General features: G+C 47.9%; 1 protein-coding gene across 1 annotated transcript; it reads right to left on the bottom strand.

Moving 5' to 3' along the window:
* Positions 1–431: 431 nt before the first annotated feature.
* LOC133355761 (2,4-dienoyl-CoA reductase [(3E)-enoyl-CoA-producing], mitochondrial-like) lies at positions 432–18,209 on the bottom strand. Its single transcript, XM_061573091.1, has 10 exons — positions 17,688–18,209; positions 10,824–11,026; positions 9,821–9,878; positions 9,044–9,130; positions 7,824–7,971; positions 6,763–6,862; positions 5,822–5,894; positions 4,666–4,812; positions 2,289–2,351; positions 432–1,322 (listed from the first exon to the last, which is right to left on the bottom strand). Exons 1-10 carry the CDS (start codon positions 17,763–17,765, stop codon positions 1,263–1,265), a joined length of 1,017 nt encoding a protein of 338 aa, XP_061429075.1. The 5' UTR covers positions 17,766–18,209; the 3' UTR covers positions 432–1,262.
* Between the last annotated feature and the right edge of the window lie 778 nt (positions 18,210–18,987).

Below are 18,987 nucleotides of genomic sequence, written 5' to 3'. Positions count from 1 at the left end.
CAGGGGCAACTGCCGTGGAAAACCAAACGGACCAATCGCGTCTCGCAAATCCCTCACATTTCGTCCAATGAAACTGCGTATGGTCCGGCGACATACAAACAGACACACACACAGACAGACAGACAAACAGACAGACAGATTTGCGATTTTATATATATAGATAGGGGCGTGGTCAGGTGACGTAAGAGGACAGTAGATCGAGTGGTCAAAGGTCGCTCTCGGGCCAATGAGAATTGAGAATATGGGCGTGGCCACACCGTAGATAAGGGGAATAGGCGGGAGACTCAGGGCTGCCAAAGTGGGGGTCTCGAATGTGTGATCAAGTGCGAGGGCGTGCTCCCTCAAATAAACATCTCAGGAACAAGTGCGTCAAAGTCGTCATTACACTTATACTGGCAAAAAAATCACGTAATATATATGTACATACAAACTTCATTTTGCAAAAATCTTTTTAATGTGGCACTTACTGAATGGTTATACAGCTCAGTATTATACTTAATTCAAAATAAGCTTAAAAATGTTTAAAGCACAGTACTCCAATAAGCTGTTGTGCACTGCAGATGCTGCATGTACTACATCGCTGGAACTAAAACACAATAACTTCCATGTGCGGGAATTGAACGCAGGCATTGTTGTGCAAGCCACAGTGGGCAGACATGCATATAACAAACACGATATGCCAGAAAATAGGACTCCCCATTAATTGAAATTATATTGCAAGTCAAGTCACACTATCAAATAAGGATGGGCAAGATTAAGGTCCATATCCATATATTCCCAAACGGCACAACGGACAACTTGGTCAGTTTTATTGCGATAGTTATATAACGACAGCAGCGCATTTTAAGTCCGATGAAAAAGGAAGTTCACCAACAAGGCATTGTGGGTTTCTCCTTTGATACCGGACAACCTGGACACACATTTCCTTGGCGTAATTTGACAGGCATGATTGTGTTCAGGCTGATGAATGAGAGCCTACTGTTGGCTTATATCCATATATTGCATACAATTTTGAAATTCACATTTTTCTTATAAACAGAAACATTTTAAGGCACTTAAGAGTTTTATGGAAAAAAGTCAAAGGCTGAAGTGTCACCATGCTCAAATGAGCCACGCTAGGCGGTGGAAATTCCACATTTTCGCAGCAAGTGCAACTTAACTAGTTATCGATAAGCGCTTACTCCGTTGGCAGAGGCAGTGCCTGGTTAATTTGTTTCACGACTTCGCTGTGACTTTTGTTTTCCGCGCTGGACGTGTTGGGTTTACGAGCCCTTTGTCTTACGAATCATTGTCTCCATCATGTCCCACTGCTCCTTTGAGACCTGAAAACAACATCGACATCGTCAGTCACCAACTTCGGTGTTCGGATTAGCACGGTTGGTGGCTATGAACGGTGCAAAAGAATTTCAACATACTTACAAAAACATTAATGGCTTCTGGCAGCGTGAATCTGGGGGCATCGTGTCACCGTTGCATTAAAACCAAAGCACGTGTCTGTTAAAGCGAGATCTTCACTTAGGGTGTCGCTCCACTTGGCTAATTCATTAACCCCATTGTCAAACTCAAGAAACCTAAGACGGACGTCTAATTGCCTTTTAACTATCCCAAGAACAAGAGTTGGAATGGGTAACAAAACCTTTGCTGTTGCAGTACCAGCGTGTTGTATTGCGTCTGTTTTTGTAATGTTCTTACCCGCCCCTACTGTATATCTGTGAAAAAGAGCTTTATAGCTTATCGGATTCCTTCAACATAAAAACTCTGATATTCTGAACGTTTTGGAACAACCTTGTTTCTTCCTTAACATCGTAAACCTTCCTTTAAAACATATCCTGAAGCAGAAGATTAGTGCTGGATACAACCGCATTTGCCAATAAGATTTGTAACTTTCATCGCTACCCATGTATCGATAGTTAATTTTCTGTTTTATTGAGGGATTGTGTTGTCTTTGTGTGGTCTGGGACTGTTCTTGCTGTTGTTTTGTTGCCTTTCCCAACCTTGGGAATTGATTTACTCATGCCGTTTTAACTTATATACTTAATATATTTTATGTATTCAGTGATTTGTTTACCTATCCTATTCTTTGCACAAAAATCGTGTTTTTGTTTTGTTTGTTGTAACTTTCTGACCCATCCCTACTGGACATGTGAAAAAGAGCTTCATAGCTCATCGGATTTCTCCAGGATAAATACAGATTCTAATTAAGCAAATAGTCACTGGTCAGCAGAGACCCAAACGTAACGGCTACAGGGCTGGTGCGACGCGACCTACTCGATCTAATCCAGCCGTACCTGTTTGAGACCGTTAAACTCCCCAGCCATCGACACGTACTCTCCTCCATCCAGCCTCACCACCTGCAAGGGAAAAGTGGCATTTGAAGGTGGCGCACGGTAGCAAGTCCAACTTTCTCTTGCTGGAATTAGTGACGTAAATGTGCACGTGTGAACCGCCGCAGAGGCAATCGTTCGCCACAGGAGCTCGCAGAGGCAATCGTTCGCCACAGGAGTTCGAGATGGAACAGCGGTCGGTTGGCCGCAACTCTGGCCCCTCTCTGCTCCACTGCCGCGTGCGAGGTGGCCCACATTGTAGTGGTGTTAGTGGCAGCGGTGGCGGTGCAGGTGGTGCATCTGTCGGTCATCTCAGGCAGTTAACCCATTACACATGGGTCTGTCCCGTGACCTGTTGTCAGCAAACCTTAGACACTTCCCGTGGCCTCAAAGTGCACCAAGCCTTACACAAGTCCTGTGGTGATGTCACCGCCACTTAGTGGCGAATGGCGGCTATTGTTGGTGGTGGTAGTGGTAGGATTATTCAACATCACTTTTGCCAGACACGCTGAGGATAGGCTTGCGGAGCCCCAATCTGGTTTCAGAAAAGGGCGGTCCTGCACAGATGCCATATTTTCTGTCCGTTTGCTACAGCAAAGGTGTAGGGAATTCCAACAAGACCTACATCTCTGCTTTATTGACCTGGTCAAGGCCTATGATACCATCAGTAGGCCTGGGCTCTGGGTTGTTCTTCATTAAGGACCTTCATGATGGCGAGCGGGCCCGGGTAAAACTACGTGGCCGGGAGTCGGAGCCATTCCCTGCTCACCTTGGGGTGCAACAGGGATGTCCTCTGGCTCCTATATTATTTAATATCTATTTCGATCACGTAGTTCATGAAGCCTTCGATGGCTGTACCAGAGCAATTTTCATCTGGTACAGATACAATGGGAGGTTTATCGATGCCCAGGTGCGGTCAAGGAATGGCTCCCTATTGGTCAACCATGTTATGTATGCCAATGATCTGGTAATCTTTGGGTCTTTCGGTAAAGCCACGTAGATATAAAAATAATAATATCACGATGAAATTTGCATGTAAATGTAAGATCGTAGAAATCTTGACAAATAAAGCTGTGGGGGTGGCCATTGTATTGTGAGAGATTAGCATGTCAATGTAAGAAGTTTACTTGTAAATGCAAGATTGGAGAGAGCTCGGAAAGAGCCATTGCCACATGGAGGTGGAAAAGGATGGCAAGCCGCCATTTACTAACACAGTTAACTGTGGCTGTGTTAGTGAATGTAACTCAAAGAGTCGAAAATAACTGCTAACATAAGCAGGTAGGAAGGGAACAACACAGACCTAAACTGGTTAATAACGTCCTTCCAATGATTGCTCAGTTTGAACCCATTATCTCGGTTGAAATTGTGTCTGTTTATATATTTGGATGGCTTCATAAACGAATCTTTGCTGATAGCCAGTGGGATTGCAGAGTACCTTCGTCTTGGCAAAATAAATTTCGTGTGTGCCCACAGCGTTAAAATAATTATCAGCCACGGCCGAGGTATTGGTCCTACCGTGTTTCAGATCTACCTTATGTTCACGAACCCGGTCCGAGACATGTTGCTTAGTTTCCCCAATGTAACTGCTGCCGCATACAGAGCTTAGTTTGTAGACACCGGGGTATTGCATGTCAGGGATCACATCCTTCACAGATGGGATCAAATCACGAATTTTATGTATGGTGTTGAATCGTACCTGGATCTTGTGTTTTTAACCGCCTCTACGGGAAGGGTTCCCACATAACTAATAGATTTTTCAACAAACTTTGAGACAAGAAGGCTCATCTGATCGAGTCGCGCACATTTCTGAAGAGATGCCGCGACACTAAGGTCATACCGATCGCCTTTACACTCACATCTGCTGCTGACACTTCTCCTAATGCTAAACGGATCTTGTTCAGGGCCAGCCTAGCCCTGATCACAGAGAGATCCTTGAAAGACCTAGACAAAGTCCCATCGGTGAGCTCCAGCAGGCAAGGCTGCGTTGGCTGGGTCATGTAGCCCGCATGCCCAGTCACCGCATGCCTAAACAGCTTTTGTTCGGTCGGATAAAGGGGGCTAAATGGGCGCGGCATGGGGTAGAGAAGAGATGGAGTGATGTGGTACAGGAGGACGTGGAGCTGAGTGGATTTGCCAATGACTGGTACCAACGGTGTCAAGATCAGCCTCTGTGGACAAGGCTCGTGAAGAAACGCTACTGGGCAGTTGGAGGTGCGGGGAAAGGACAGCAAACTTAACACAAAAAGCATTTCTAAAGAAATGAGTTTTAAATCTTTAAAAGTGTACAGCTCCAGTTGTTGGTGATAGTGGTGGTGGTGGTGGTGGATGTGGTGGCACTCACAGCGCCGCTGGCCCAGCTGGCGTAGTCGCTGCACAGGAAGGTGGCGAGGTTGGCGATCTCCGGCACGGTGCCGAGGCGGCCCACGGGGATCCGATCCAGCATGACTTCCTCGAACATGCCCGAGGGGTCGAGCCGGCTGAACGCGCCCTGCACGGCGGCATCACCACCACCAAAGACAAAGATCCCCCGTGTAGCCTTAACAGACTGTTGGAGCAAGTGCTGTTAGCGAGTAGCACCTATGAAGGCCGTGACGGCACACGAGGAGGGTGGGTGGCCAACACCACGCCCGACCGCCTTTGTCTCCCCAGTGGTGATGTTCACACACCGCACCAGGTACTCATTTGAGGCCGAGTCGACCTCGAGAAGGCCAAGGACCGGTTGATACAATCGTCTGGGGGTTTTGGACACGAGCGGGAATCGAACTTAGGTTGCCGGGTTCGTAGCGCCACCACTCCCCACACACATGTACACACACAAGCAACATACGACATACACAAACATACACATCACCACCAGCAGCAGCTGTAGCAGCAGCTTCATAAAAACCATCGTCATTAATATCATCGGGGTCGTCAGCAGCTCCAAAGCCAACCATTGGTCATTAATGTCAGTCGGGGTGTTATATTTGTAGCTGTCATCATCAGCAGTAAGTCAATACCATCAATGCCAACACTGCTATATTTTCGTACTTCATGGGCATCGTCGGTTTTATTACCAGCATCACTGATGTCATGAGCACCAAAACCATCATCATCAATATCGTTATCGGCTTATGATTTATAATCTGCATCATTAGCATTACAATCTTTTTATTATTGTCAGCACCATACACGTATGCTCTGATGCTTGACAAAGTGGCACTGCAGTTGAAAAGTGCTTGACTCTAAATCCGGGGGGTAAGGGGGGGGGGCAATTCATGTCGAGGGAAAAAAGTGGTCATCCTACGGAAAAACTGGCCCTCGCCATGGGAACGTGGATTTACCACCAGTGGCTCACAACCATCAAAAGCAATAAGTTTCAGCCAATTGCTCGGTTGAGTTGGGAGATGCAGGATTGGCATGCATAGCTGTGTTAAGTCGCACATCACTCATTATACCGCGTTGCCTATGTTTTCTCTGAGCCACCGGACTCATCCCCAGAAACCCACACACCTCACCTTGGTTCTGATTGGTCCGGGCTGAATGACATTGAACCGCATGCCATACCTACCCCATTCTGCAGCTAGAGACCTGGAAAAAAAGGGACGGCATTACAACCCATTCGCAAATTACAATTCCTCGTGACCCGCTCTGAAATATACCAACTCACACCGTATTTACAGCCTCACGATAGCATTCCTGTCCCTTCTTTCCCCATCATTACCCCTCAACCTAACGTCGCATCCATGATGTACGATGTTATAAAAAACAATTGCATTTAGACACTTTTTTAAATCCAAATCATCTTAATGAATAGACTTCAGATATGATTTGTGATAGGTACAATACAAAATATGATTAGGTTTTAGACAAAACTTCTGTCACAAGGACATCACCTTAAAAATTGCAATGTACCTTCTTACCAGATTGTGATATATTTCACAGGGATATGACCTATCACGGGTACTGTAATATCCAATTATGTCCGTCCAGTGCTCGCTAAGCTGCATTGGCTTCCAGTTGCCGAACGAATACATTATAAGGTTGCACTCATTACACGCACAAAGTGCTTGCCACGAATGAACCACGATACCTTGCTGATCTCATCAATGAGCATAAACCATCACGCAAACTTCGGTCATCCTTGCAGCAGCTTTTGGCTAGCCATTGAATAAAGACGGTCACGGCATCACGCGCTTTCAGATGCGCTGCTGCGGCCGTCTGGAACGCTCTTCCAATGTTAGGAAGCTACTGGAGCTTAACACTTTTAAATCGATATTGAAAATTAATTTCTTCAGAACTGCTTTGTGGTTTGTTTGTTGTCCTTTCCCCGCACCTCCGATTAGCACGGTTGGTTATGTATGGTGCGAAAGAAGTTCAACATACATATCACACCAGATAATGACCTCTCACAAGAATGTGAGAACACCTCTCACCAGGTCAACATTCCCACACTCACTTGTACATGGCCTCCACTCCAGCCTTGGCCGCTGCACTTGGCACAACAAACCCCGAGCCACTCTCGGCATAAATGGTGGTGATTGCCAGGAACGCAGCACCTGTTCACATGAGCGAGAATTATTTTTATTTCAGCTGACATCCGTCTCATGAGCTTTTTCCATGCAAAAAAAAATAAAATTATTCCTGCCTCAGCCAGGTAAGTGCTGTAGAAGAGAGCTGAACACGGACGCATCTCTGGGCCTAAAGTGAACATTCCACATTGCTGTGACAGGGGCCACTCCCCTTTGAGCAACCATTGCAAACTTTCCACACAGTGGTACACAGTGTAGCCACCCTGGGGAAATGGATGGCCCAATTGACCCCTGACCACGATTTTAACTTACGGTCTTCTGAATTAAATTTGAGCACTCTAATCTCTAATGCAGATATCCCTCGATTTACGAAAGGAAGGCGTTCTTTAAAAAACACGAGTACAATAAAATATTGTAAATCTGAACGGCTTTTCCCATTCATTTAATCCAACTCAACTACTAACCTAAATATATACACCTATATCATTTTCCACAATACAATAATAATAATAAAAAACATGAAGATTAAAACGATTGAATAATAATTTAAAAGAAAAAATTTAGCTTTCATGGAAAAAGATCTGACTGTAAAGGTGCTGTGGAGGTGTTGCTGTTGCACCGTGGGGACACCGCGAGACTCTGTGGCCGATCGATGCCGCAGCCTCCCAGGTGGCTCTTCTGTGACGATCTCACGGCACGTGGCCGTAGTGAGATTTCATTCACGCGAAAATTAGATTTCGTTCATCGAAAAGTGTCCTTAATTTGTCAATTGTGTTCACGCGAAATGTCGTAAACCAAACGTTTGTAAATCGAGAGATACCTGTACTTGGGGTTAATTTTCTAAAATGTTTGGTTTGGTAGAAGATACCAGCACACAATGGCCTATTGTAGCAAAGCACACCGCACGTTCAACGTCAACTTCATCGTCGTGACCATCATCATCATTTGTCGTCGTCGGCGGCCACGATGGCACAAAAGCAGCGGTCACCTTTGCCGGCCTGGATGAGCCGCTTGCCCAGGTCCAGCGTGACGAAGGCCGAGCCGTTGAGCACGATGTCTGTGATGGCGCGCCACGCGTTGGGGGAGAGACGCTCGCTCGGGGACACAAAGTTTCCCGCCGCGTTGTTGATGATCACCTGCAAGCGCCTCCCATTAGCACGGCTGGCTATGCATGGTGTGAAAGAAATTCAACGTACGTACGTACAAGTAATTCATGTGAAGGCAAGAGGGGTAAAGGCGCAGCCCTGCAATTGCTCGCTTATGCCACTGCAGCGGAAGGGCCTCCTCTAGAGGGAGCTATAGAGAGGCCTCTTGAGGGAGCTCCTAAGCTCTAGAGCCCCGATAATAAAGGGTTTTTTGGGCTAGATTGTGTAAATAGAAATGTGTCAGAATAGGTTTTTCCCCTTTTTTCTGGTAACAAAACTGAAACCTTTTTACAAGGAATCATGTCTGCATTAATCAGTTTCAAGGACAATGCATATATTGTCAGTGTTTTTTTTTTGCATTCTGACCACAAGTATTGTGGTTAATGCAGACATGATTCCTCGTAAAAAGGTTCCAGTTTTGTTGCCAGAACAAATGGGAAAAACCTATTCTTCTATTTTGGTACTGGTAAAGGAGGTCTCATGATATAAATGTGTCATTAAATCCGCCACGACCCGACACAGCCAATTATTAAGATTTGTCACGTAAATATTTATATGTATGCAATATAACTGTAGTGTAGCCATTTATACTCCTGCGTGGACAACGGTGGGGGGAATTAATAAACTTTCCCGTTGTTTCAACTGCCACGCCGGTAGATCAAATCAGCGACCTCTGGATTATAAGTCAAAAACTAAACTAAACTTTAGTATTTTACAGGTAAGGCCCACTGAACCATATAGCTCTTTTCAGAAGCGACCTGGCCACAAATGATGGCTCAACGAAGTGGCTAATTGTCACATGGAAATGTATAGCAGCCAAAAACTCTCAACGTGTGACGTTGATTCTAAATGTGGAGGGAAAAACCGGAGGACCCGGAGAAAAATCCACATGACCACGGAGAGAGAAACACCTCAAACTCCAAATATAGAGCAAGCGTCAGGATCGGGATCGAATCAACAACCTCCTGTATACCAGGCGAGGTAGTTAACATCTCACCACCGTGGCACCCAAACACAGATGAGCGGTGTGCAGTGAGTGCAAAGTGAAGGAGCGACCTCCGACCTGGGGCAGCCCCGCAACCTCCACGGCGGAGTCCACGGCCGCCTTCACTGACGCTGGGTCCCGCACGTCGCACTGCACGGCGTGCACCTAGTCAGGCACAGGGCGCACACCAACATCACCACCGGTACTACTTAGCAGGAGTACTATCACTCCCACGAATACCATGACCATGAAGTAACACTGATATACAGCACAAGCGCCGGTAGCATCTTTAGAACCATCACTACCACTGTTAGAACCACACCGAGTACCAGCGCCATCACCAGAACCAGCACGACTAGCACTACCACTTGCAGCACCACCACATTACCATAATCACGAGTAAGAACAGCACCAGCACCCCCACAAGCACAGATAGCGCGACCACCAGCGCACAACGATGAGCACCACAATCTTGAATTGTAACCACCACAAACGCAATAATAACAGACCAAAAAACGCATAGTTGGAGACATTCAGAAAAGTGGTGATAATAAAATAAACTTTTTATTTTACTAAGTCTCACTGAGCTATAAAGATGTTTTTTCAGAAGCAACCTGGCCACAAATTAAAGCTTAACAAAGTGGCTTATTATGTGGAAATGTCTACTCTAAATGCATTTTAAAATAAAACTGTCATTACAGAATGTACATTATTGTAATATATTACAATAGCACTAATATCACAAGTCCGGTAGACACACACATCTCATTCTCAAGGATGGCTGATCACCCATCACATGTCATTGTAAAGCAAAGAGGCATCCTGTGGTGTATAGAGGACTCATTTGTCGAGCACCTTGTTTCCCGTCTCGGCCGTGATCTCTGCTGCCGTCTGCTGCAGAACGTCCAGTTTCCTGGGTACAAAAACAAAGCAGCACTCTAGGGGACCGTATAGTACAGCAAGTAGGTTATCCATCACATCCGGGCGACGCTGCAGTCAAGAGCGTTTAAGTCAAAAATGGAAGGGACGCGAGTTCAAATCCTAGTCAAGGTTTGCAAGATTGCATTTGGTGTTGAAACATCGGCAGGAATGTATGTACTTATGCAATTGTACTTATACATCTTCTTGGTTCTTTCAGTAAAGTCACGTAGAAGGGAGATAATAAAATAATAAACCACAATAAAATAATACAATTCTCACGACGTTTCGGCCACAACGCAAGCAGCCGTCCTCGGGTGAAGAACAGGTCTTTCCGACAGACCTGTTCTTCACCCGAGGACGGCTGCTTGCGTTGTGGCCGAAACGTCGTGAGAATTGTATTATTTTATTATGTGTTAATTTTATTATTTAATTATTTCCCTTCTACGTGACTTTACCGAAAGAACCAAGAAGATGAATCCCTGCAGTCACGAAAGCTTTAAATTGTACTTATAAACTTTGTGACTTGCTTAGCTTTCCTATACTTTGCACTGCCATCTGTTTTTGTATTGTTTGCTGTGGTAACTTTCTGACTCGCCCCGACTGGACATCTGTGGAAGAGAGCTTGATAGCTCATTTTATTCTTCTAGTCGAAATAAATATTCTGATTCTGACTTGGCTCACCATCCATTTAGAGTAGATAAAATAAGTAGGATCTTTGGGAATTCAACAGTCACCCGACGGAGATGATGGCTCTTGCCATGGAAATGCAGACATTCCACCACCGGTTCAAGAGCTACGAAGAAGATGATTGTTGCTCAATGCTCATGTGAGCAGTGAGCCACTTTCACTCAAGACTACGACTTAAATTTCCGCAAGAAAGGGCAGCGTTAGTCAGATGCGTATTCAAGGACAGACGGACGGTGGTGAAGGCGGCCACCTGCTGGCGATGACGCACTGAGCTCCAAGGGCAGACAGCATGGACACCATGCCCCGGCCCAGCCCCGTGCCACCACCCGTCACAAACGCTACTTTGCCGGCGAAGGTTCCAGGGGGCAGCATGGGCGCTGCCTGTGCCGGGAAGTGAGAGGCGTGAGGCCTCGACTTGTCATCGCTCGCGCGTCTCCGCTGCTCGCCCAAGCCCTAAGGACACAATGGGGGGATCGCTGAGGCTTTGCCAACAAGCCGCGTGATGGCAGCAACGGCCCGCGCGCGGTCGCTCATATGTCCTTTTTCGCTGTACAAGCGAGACGAGCCGGGGCTGTGCCGAGCCGGCTTTGCCATGCGTGGCTCATGGAGGCATCAGATTACTCGTTATATATTTCGGAACACATGCCGCCCCTGATGTCACACGTAAGTGTACTGGTTTGGCAAACATGATTGACCCTGCTCTTGGCCCTGCTAGGCCCAGAGTCAGATGCCTTGTGAGGCCAGAGTTGTTTTATGGTACGGTTCTGTCTTGATTTGAAGCTTTCGTGACTGCAGGAATCCACTCTTTGGTTCTTTTGGTAAAGTCACGTAGGTTTAAAATAAAATAAATACAAATATGCTTCTGGTTCCACTTGGCTCAGCAAATTGCAAATGATTCTCAAAGATTTGTTTTGGAGGAGGGTGGAGGGAGCAGCTGCCCCTTGTACCCTGTTTCCTCTCAAAAGTCCAAACATTATAAGACAAAACCCACTTGAAGGGCATCATTTATACCTGCAATCGTGGTAACTGTTTTTTTCTTCCTATAACAGGTTGTTAGGTATTTAGGTCAGCGTGAACAAGCCTCCGTTTCAAAGTCGGTGAAATGTCAATGTATCAACTCACAATTTGAACATTATGGCAGGAACCCGGGGTCCCATAAGCCCCCGGTTCTCGTATAAACATTATATTATAATGTACACAAAAACTTTGCTCTTTTTCACCAATGGGTTTGAAGGATGGTGGCAAGTGTTGGATTGTTAAACTATGCCTTTAAAACTGAAACTACTTACCTGCAGTACCTCTATTTAAATACACTATCGAAATTTTTTATACACCCCTCTGTCAATCATCGTGTTTCTCAGTGTGGATTCGTGAACACACTTTGTAAACAATACATATGTAGTGGGTTCAATTTAGGCGCACACACTTCTTGGGAGGCAACACTCATTTATTAATTAACACAACGTTTACTCAACAGTTACTCTTACTCTACACATAGGGTGGTGACCACCGACCTACACTAGCTAACACACAATTGTATTTTAGTCTCTCTCTAGCGTGACCCAGCCAGGTGGCTGCTGGCAGTCCGCTCACTGTAGGTCTTCTCTTCTGGCATCTTCACGAGGTGTCTTCATTCTTATCAGGAACAGCCCTGCTCTGCCTTCACACCACCCTTATATCTCGTCTCTCTGGCGTGGCCGGCTCCGCCCAGGCCACGCCTCCCTTCCCAGGCCACGCCTCACTTCCCAGGCCACGCCTCACTTCCCCCACCTCTGGGAAGGTCCGGATCCCTCCAGCACGTGACCCCCCAGGCACCCCCTTGGGGCCCCCAGCCCTCGTACGGGCCAACACAGTAGTGACCGTTCTGTCACTACATCACCCCCTCCTGTATAAACACACAGCCGTCCCCGGCTGTAACACAACTGTGAACATCGAAAAGGTGTGCCTCCGAACCAGCAACATCAATAAATGACCGGCGACCGATAAGAAATACAATCACGTAATATATACAGAATCGACGAGGGTAAAAGGGAACCGCATAGAAAACGGGGAATTAACAACAAATATACATGAAAACTGGCTAACCCACTTACGCTACAGCACAGCCCCCCCACCGTTAGAATCACGCATGCAATGACAGTCACCCGTTAGCACCCCCCCGCCTTTCCGACGTGGCGTCACAACCAGTAGCACGCGTCGGCCATATCGGGGGGAGAATTTCCATGTTACCACCCCACCGCCTTTCCGACGTGGCGTCACAACCAGTAGCACGCGTCGGCCATATCGGGGGGGGGGGATTTCCATGTTACCCCCCCACCGCCTTTCCGACGCGGCGTCACAACCAGTAGCACACGTCGGCCATATCGGTGGGATTTTAACCCAGTCTCTCTCCAAGACTCGCATCGCAGCATATAGCTGTACCGACCGAGCTGAGATGACCCAGTCTCTCTCCCAGACTCGCATCGCAGCATATAGCTGTACCGACCGAGCTGAGACGACCCATCGTTCACTCACTGCACAACATGCACCCTAACAACTGAGGGAAACAGTCTCAACGTAACAGGCCAACTCCACCCGAACCTTACGAATCTCCAGCCCACTGTTTCAACGCGCCTCAGAGGGTCTCAACCTCCGAGCCGTCAGGTCAAGCTGTCAGCCATAGCATGACGGGACCACCCTCCCTGAGCCATGTGAGCGCACAGCCCACAAGGCTAGACAAGCCACAGAGTGTCTCGCTCTCCGGGCTGTCAGGTCAAGCCGTCAGCCATTGCATGACGGGACCACACACTCCGAGCCATGTGAGCACACAGCCCACTAGGCTAGACATACCACGGAGTGTTTCGCTCTCCGGGCTGTCAGGTCAAGCCGTCAGCCATTGCATGACGGGACCACACTCTCCGAGCCATGTGAGCGCACAGCCCACTAGGCTAGACATGCCACGGAGTGTTTCAATCTCCGGGCTGTCAGGTCAAGCCGTCAGGCACAGCATGACGGGACCACACTCTCCGAGCCATGTGAGCGCACAGCCCACTAGGCTAGACATACCACGGAGTGTTTCAAGCTCCGGGCTGTCAGGTCAAGCCGTCAGCCATAGCATGACGGGACCACAACGTTCATGTTAGACACGCAACACTCACTGGGCCATCCTGGTCAGGACCTGCGCCCCAAGATAGTGACAGCCAGCAGCACAATTCCAAATCCCTGGCAGCATGTCACCATCGCAATTTAACACCATCACAACACATACAATTTGAATTATGATCCCCCACAGAACTAATCCAATGCCGAACAGGTACGCACAATTTTTTTTTTTTTTTTGACGATCCCGAATATTCAATGGTCACAACAATACACCTCACATCCCGTATCCGTACACATCATCTCCGAGACTCGCATTGCAGCAATGCAGCTGTACCAACCGAGTGGAGAGAGCAATGCAATTTGACGGCAATTAACGGAAACGCACCCCCGATCCATGTAGAACACAAGGAGCATTCCCGCACAAAAGACATCATCTGTGCAACAACGGACAGGAACCAACCAGTGAGTTTGAAACAAACCGAACCTGTCACTTCAAAATCCCCTTCAACATTAACCATGGGACTCAGGGCATTCGAATTTTGAGAGAAAAAAACTGTACACAAACCCCAAGAATCGCCGAATTGATTAATACAGTATATGCAGTATACGAAGTTCGTACAGTCAATCATTTGGCACAATGCTCCATCCAGTCCCCACATGGCAACACACACAATCAATACTCCAGACAATCCGTACATAGTAAATAATCACAAGCAAGTACCCAACATTCCATACACTGTTAACAATTTCAAGCAAAGCTCCATACGGTCTGTACATTGGCAACAATGACGATCAAAGTTTCTGACAGTTACAAGTGACAATCACGAGCGAAACTCCATACAGTATACACAATAACAATGGCGATTTCGCAACACAACGATGTAACAACACGAGTCATTAACACGGCAACATACAGGATATCAACGGAGCTCGGGACACCAACAACGAATTAATCATTAACTACCCCCAGAAGATACCGATCTCGACGCCGTAATTAACAACAAACACTGGTCGCCGCGTCAATTTCTCACGCACACAACCGGACGAACACGTTCCGCAACCCAGCGAGTAAAAAAAACCCCGCAATCGCAACCCGGCACACGCAAGATGGGTGAAGTTATTATTATTATTTTTATTGGGGCCGGGTGCTTGTCAAGTCACAACTCGCCTGGCAAACTGTGAATAGCGGAGGGCGGCAAGGTGGAGCACTGGAACGGCCCGAAGAATCTTTGATGGTGAACACGGCCTGCTCTTGCGAACCCATCCACCTCTCGCGCTCGAGCAGAAGGCTGGAACTCCCCCTCTGCAGGCGTTGATGTCGGCGGGAGCGGCATTTCGGCAGCAGGAGCGGTGTTTTGGCGGGAACAGCGCCCCGACCAGCCGCCGAAATGGCGGGAACGGCGTTTTGGCGGGAACAGCGCCCCGACCAGCCGCTGAAATGGCGGGAACGGCGTTTTTGCGGGAACAGTGCCCCGACCAGCCGCCGAAATGGCGGGAACGGCGTTTTGGCGGGAACCGCGCCCCGACCAGCCGCCGAAATGGCGGGCCCACCGCGTGGCCCGCATGCCCGGGCCTCCCCCGCCAGCCACCGCAGCGACGATGGTGTCCTCTCGCCGCGGCTCCGTCGCTCCGTTCCCGATGGCGGCGAAGCAGCAGTGCGATGCAAGTCCCGCCGCTCCGCGTGCAGCGCCATCTCTCTCTCTCTGTCACCGGGGCTGCCATCCCCGGGGCTGTCCGAAGGACGGTCGTCACACCATCCCCGTCGTACGAAGATGTCCAGATGAGTTTTGTATTTGTTTTTCGTGTGCCCATTTTACTTCCCTAGGATAACACCAAGCAATATTTATTTTTCCACAACTTCTGACACCAAATGTAATGGGTTCAAATTAGGCGCACACACTTCTTGGGAGGCAACACTCATTTATTAATTAACACAACGTTTACTCAACAGTTACTCTTACTCTACACATAGGGTGGTGACCACCGACCTACACTAGCTAACACACAATTGTATTTTAGTCTCTCTCTAGCGTGACCCAGCCAGGTGGCTGCTGGCAGTCCGCTCACTGTAGGTCTTCTCTTCTGGCATCTTCACGAGGTGTCTTCATTCTTATCAGGAACAGCCCTGCTCTGCCTTCACACCACCCTTATATCTCGTCTCTCTGGCGTGGCCGGCTCCGCCCAGGCCACGCCTCCCTTCCCAGGCCACGCCTCACTTCCCAGGCCACGCCTCACTTCCCCCACCTCTGGGAAGGTCCGGATCCCTCCAGCACGTGACCCCCCAGGCACCCCCTTGGGGCCCCCAGCCCTCGTACGGGCCAACACAGTAGTGACCGTTCTGTCACTACACATACAATAGTACGCGTTTTCAATGCACTGTTCATATTGTAACAAGCGTTAATACTAATGTTACTCTACAGAGTAGTGGGTCACCGCTCCTCTTATCCACATTGATACGAGCGGTATGTGGGGACTATGGCTTAAGAGAAGTATTATCAAACAGGTGGAATTAACGGTGCAACGCATCTCATCTGTTCTGCAGGTAATAAGATTGTCATCGATTGATCCTGGCTGCAGACATTGGTAGGTTACAAATAATAATGAAGATAAGAGAGCAGTTTCACCGTATTATGCATACCGTGGTGACAAATAAAGGACTCAAGTCATGTAGGCAGTAGTAATAGGTTTTTACCCTTTCAATCGGTACATGCCTTTATACAAGGCATCATGTTTGCAATAACCACAACAAAAGCAGTCAAAATGCAAACAAAAAGAAACAACTCTGATGATGATCATGATATGCACTGTCCTTGAAGTTGATTGGTCCACACCCGAGACAGCTTTTCTTAGAGCCTAGTCTCCATTGGTGTTGAACCAGATGACGCCAAAGGGCGTATAAATCAAAGACAGTGCACTGTCAGAGTATTGAGAGGTCGGGGTAAGCATTTACACTATGAGACCTCCTTTACCAATGGCAAAATATAGTAATAGGTTTTTACCCTTTCAACTCATGTAGGCAGTTTGAGCAGCTTTGAACAAGACTTATTATCCTGCCCGTACCCGAGCATGGAGTGCATTCGCTTGTTCAGTTCTTCTGCGCATTCATCCTCGCTGCTGCGCTTGGACACGACATGACAACAGAATGATCCGCGCCAGGCGGGTCGATGCGTTTATGTGCGCGGAGGGACGGAGTCGCTAAAAATAAATTAATTACGATTTTGACTTCCGTTTATTCGGAACCCCAGGGTCCCGCCATAAAGTGAATTTGTTCCCATTGCAACGAACGGATGTTGTTGGGGACACAACAATGAACGTTCATCTTCTTGGTTTTGTCGGTAAAGTCACGTAGAAGAGAAGTAATAAAATAATAAAAATAAAACAATAAAATAATTGTCACGACGTTTCGGCTACAACGCAAGCAGCCGTCTTCAGGTGAAGAATGAGACACTGCCAAGCTAGGAGCTTATATATAAGCTGAGTTGGAGGTGGAAGAAGAGCGCCTTAACAAAATAATGTGCATATCAAGAGGAATTTAGCATATTCATGGGCAATGCGTAGGAAGTCATGTAGAAGGGAAATGATAAAATAATAAAAATAAAACACTATTATTTTATTATTTCCCTTCTACGTGACTTTACCGAAAGAACCAAGAATATGAATCCCTGCAGTCACGAAAGCTTTAAATCGATATTAAAATTTTCGCCTGCAACATCGCGGCCCTAGAATAAAATTGTATAAAACCCACACCATACATTTGCACAAAATTGACGCTTCCGTTGACACCACCACCGCCGCCGTGACACAAACACGTGGGGGGAGGGTAAAGTGGGTAAGAGGTCACCACGGCGGAGACACGAAGCCCGCGGCCGCGACTCGGCCACTCGCGCCACCGCCTGAACACTGGGGGGGCGGAGGGGTGGTGATGGTGGTGGTGATGGTGGGACACGTCTCCGTTTGTTCAAAGAGTCGAGAGTTGCTGCCGGAGGCTCAGAGTTGCGAGCGACGGCGGGAGACGTCGGGTTGGGCCTTGTACCTGTTGCCTTGACAACAGAGGCGCGCCTCGCCTGGCGAGCGAGGCCCGCAGCAGCAGCAGGAGGGGGGAAGAAGCCATGGCGGGCGAGGGCGACGAGCGGACGCCTTGCTGCCGCTGTTGTTGTTGTTGCTGCCGCTGTTGTTGTTGTTGCTGCTGTTGTTGCTGCTACTGATGTTAATGCTGCTGTTGTTGCTGTTGCTACTACTGCTGATGTTGCTGATGATGTTGCCGCTGTTGTTGTTGTTACTACTGCTGATGTTGCCGCTGTTGTTGTTGTTGCTGCTACTGATGATGTTGCTGATGTTGCTGCTGCTACTGCTGATGTTGCTGCTGCTGCTACTGCTGATGTTGCTGCTGCTACTGCTGATGTTGCTGCTGCTGCTGCTACTGGTGTTGTTACTGCTGCTGATGTTGCTGCTGCTGCTGCTACTGCTGAATGTTGCTGCTGCTACTGCTGATGATGATGTTGCTGCTATTGCTGTCGCAGGGGCTTTTATTTAACGCGGCGCCGCGACCTGCACGGAGACTCCGCCCACGCGCGTGGCCGCCCAATGGGCGCGATCGCCTCGAGGGTGGGCGGGGGGTCGTGAGCCGGACGACGGCGTCGTTATGGACACGCGCTGTGAAGAAGGGCCATTGCCCGAAACGTCGTTTCTTATGTATCCCCCCCCCCCTTTTTTTTGAAGCCACCGTGGTTTTAACGACAGCGATGCGTTTGTTTTTGTTATAGTGTATCATAGCAGTCAACCCCTTAGGGGCCGTCCATAAATGACGTCACGCGATTTTGGACGATTTTTGACCCCCCCGCCCCTCGTCACACGGCGTCACAAAAAGTCAGACCCCCCCTCAAATATGACGTCACAAAGCTCTGCCCCCCCCCCAAAATAAAACATGCTTCAAATAGCTTTAAACTATTGTTATTGTAGTGCGTATTTATTGTGGCGCTGCACTCTGATGTTGTAGGAGAAACATTTATCAAAAAGTCTATTTAATTAAGTAGAACGTGTTCTTTATATTTATTTAAAGTTGCGCATTTTGATGTGACGTCACATTTCTCAACCCCCTCGTCACACATCGTCACAAATGTCTGACCCCCCCCCCCTAGGTGCGTGACGTCATTTATGGACGGCCCCTTGCTCCGTGGTTTGCTTCCGTCTGTGAGCCAGCACGTGCGTCTGTGTGCAGCACGTGAAAGTATTAGCAGCAGTACACAAAAAAAATCCGAAATTATTTAGTTTCTCGTGATTCGCAACCGCGGTCAGAAAGTCTTGCGGAGTGGAGGTGGTGGTGCTTCAAAATC

The sequence above is a fragment of the Lethenteron reissneri genome, chromosome 52, assembly GCF_015708825.2.
Source record: "Lethenteron reissneri isolate LAM-NWPU_2019-01 chromosome 52, ASM1570882v1, whole genome shotgun sequence".
In the NCBI taxonomy this organism is placed as follows: domain Eukaryota; kingdom Metazoa; phylum Chordata; class Hyperoartia; order Petromyzontiformes; family Petromyzontidae; genus Lethenteron; species Lethenteron reissneri.
Note: the sequence above shows the minus strand (reverse complement) of the source record. Positions and strands in the feature narration are given on the sequence as shown.

Coding starts and splice junctions, on each gene's coding strand:
- LOC133355761 (XM_061573091.1), bottom strand. CDS start 17,765: ATGGCTTCTTCCCCCCTCCTGCTGCTGCTGCGGGCCTCGCTCGCCAGG. Junction 4,813..5,821: donor CCGGACCAATCAGAACCAAG/GTGAGGTGTGTG, acceptor GCCGCCGTGCAG/GGCGCGTTCAGCCGGCTCGA. Junction 2,352..4,665: donor CCAGCTGGGCCAGCGGCGCT/GTGAGTGCCACC, acceptor TTTCCCTTGCAG/GTGGTGAGGCTGGATGGAGG.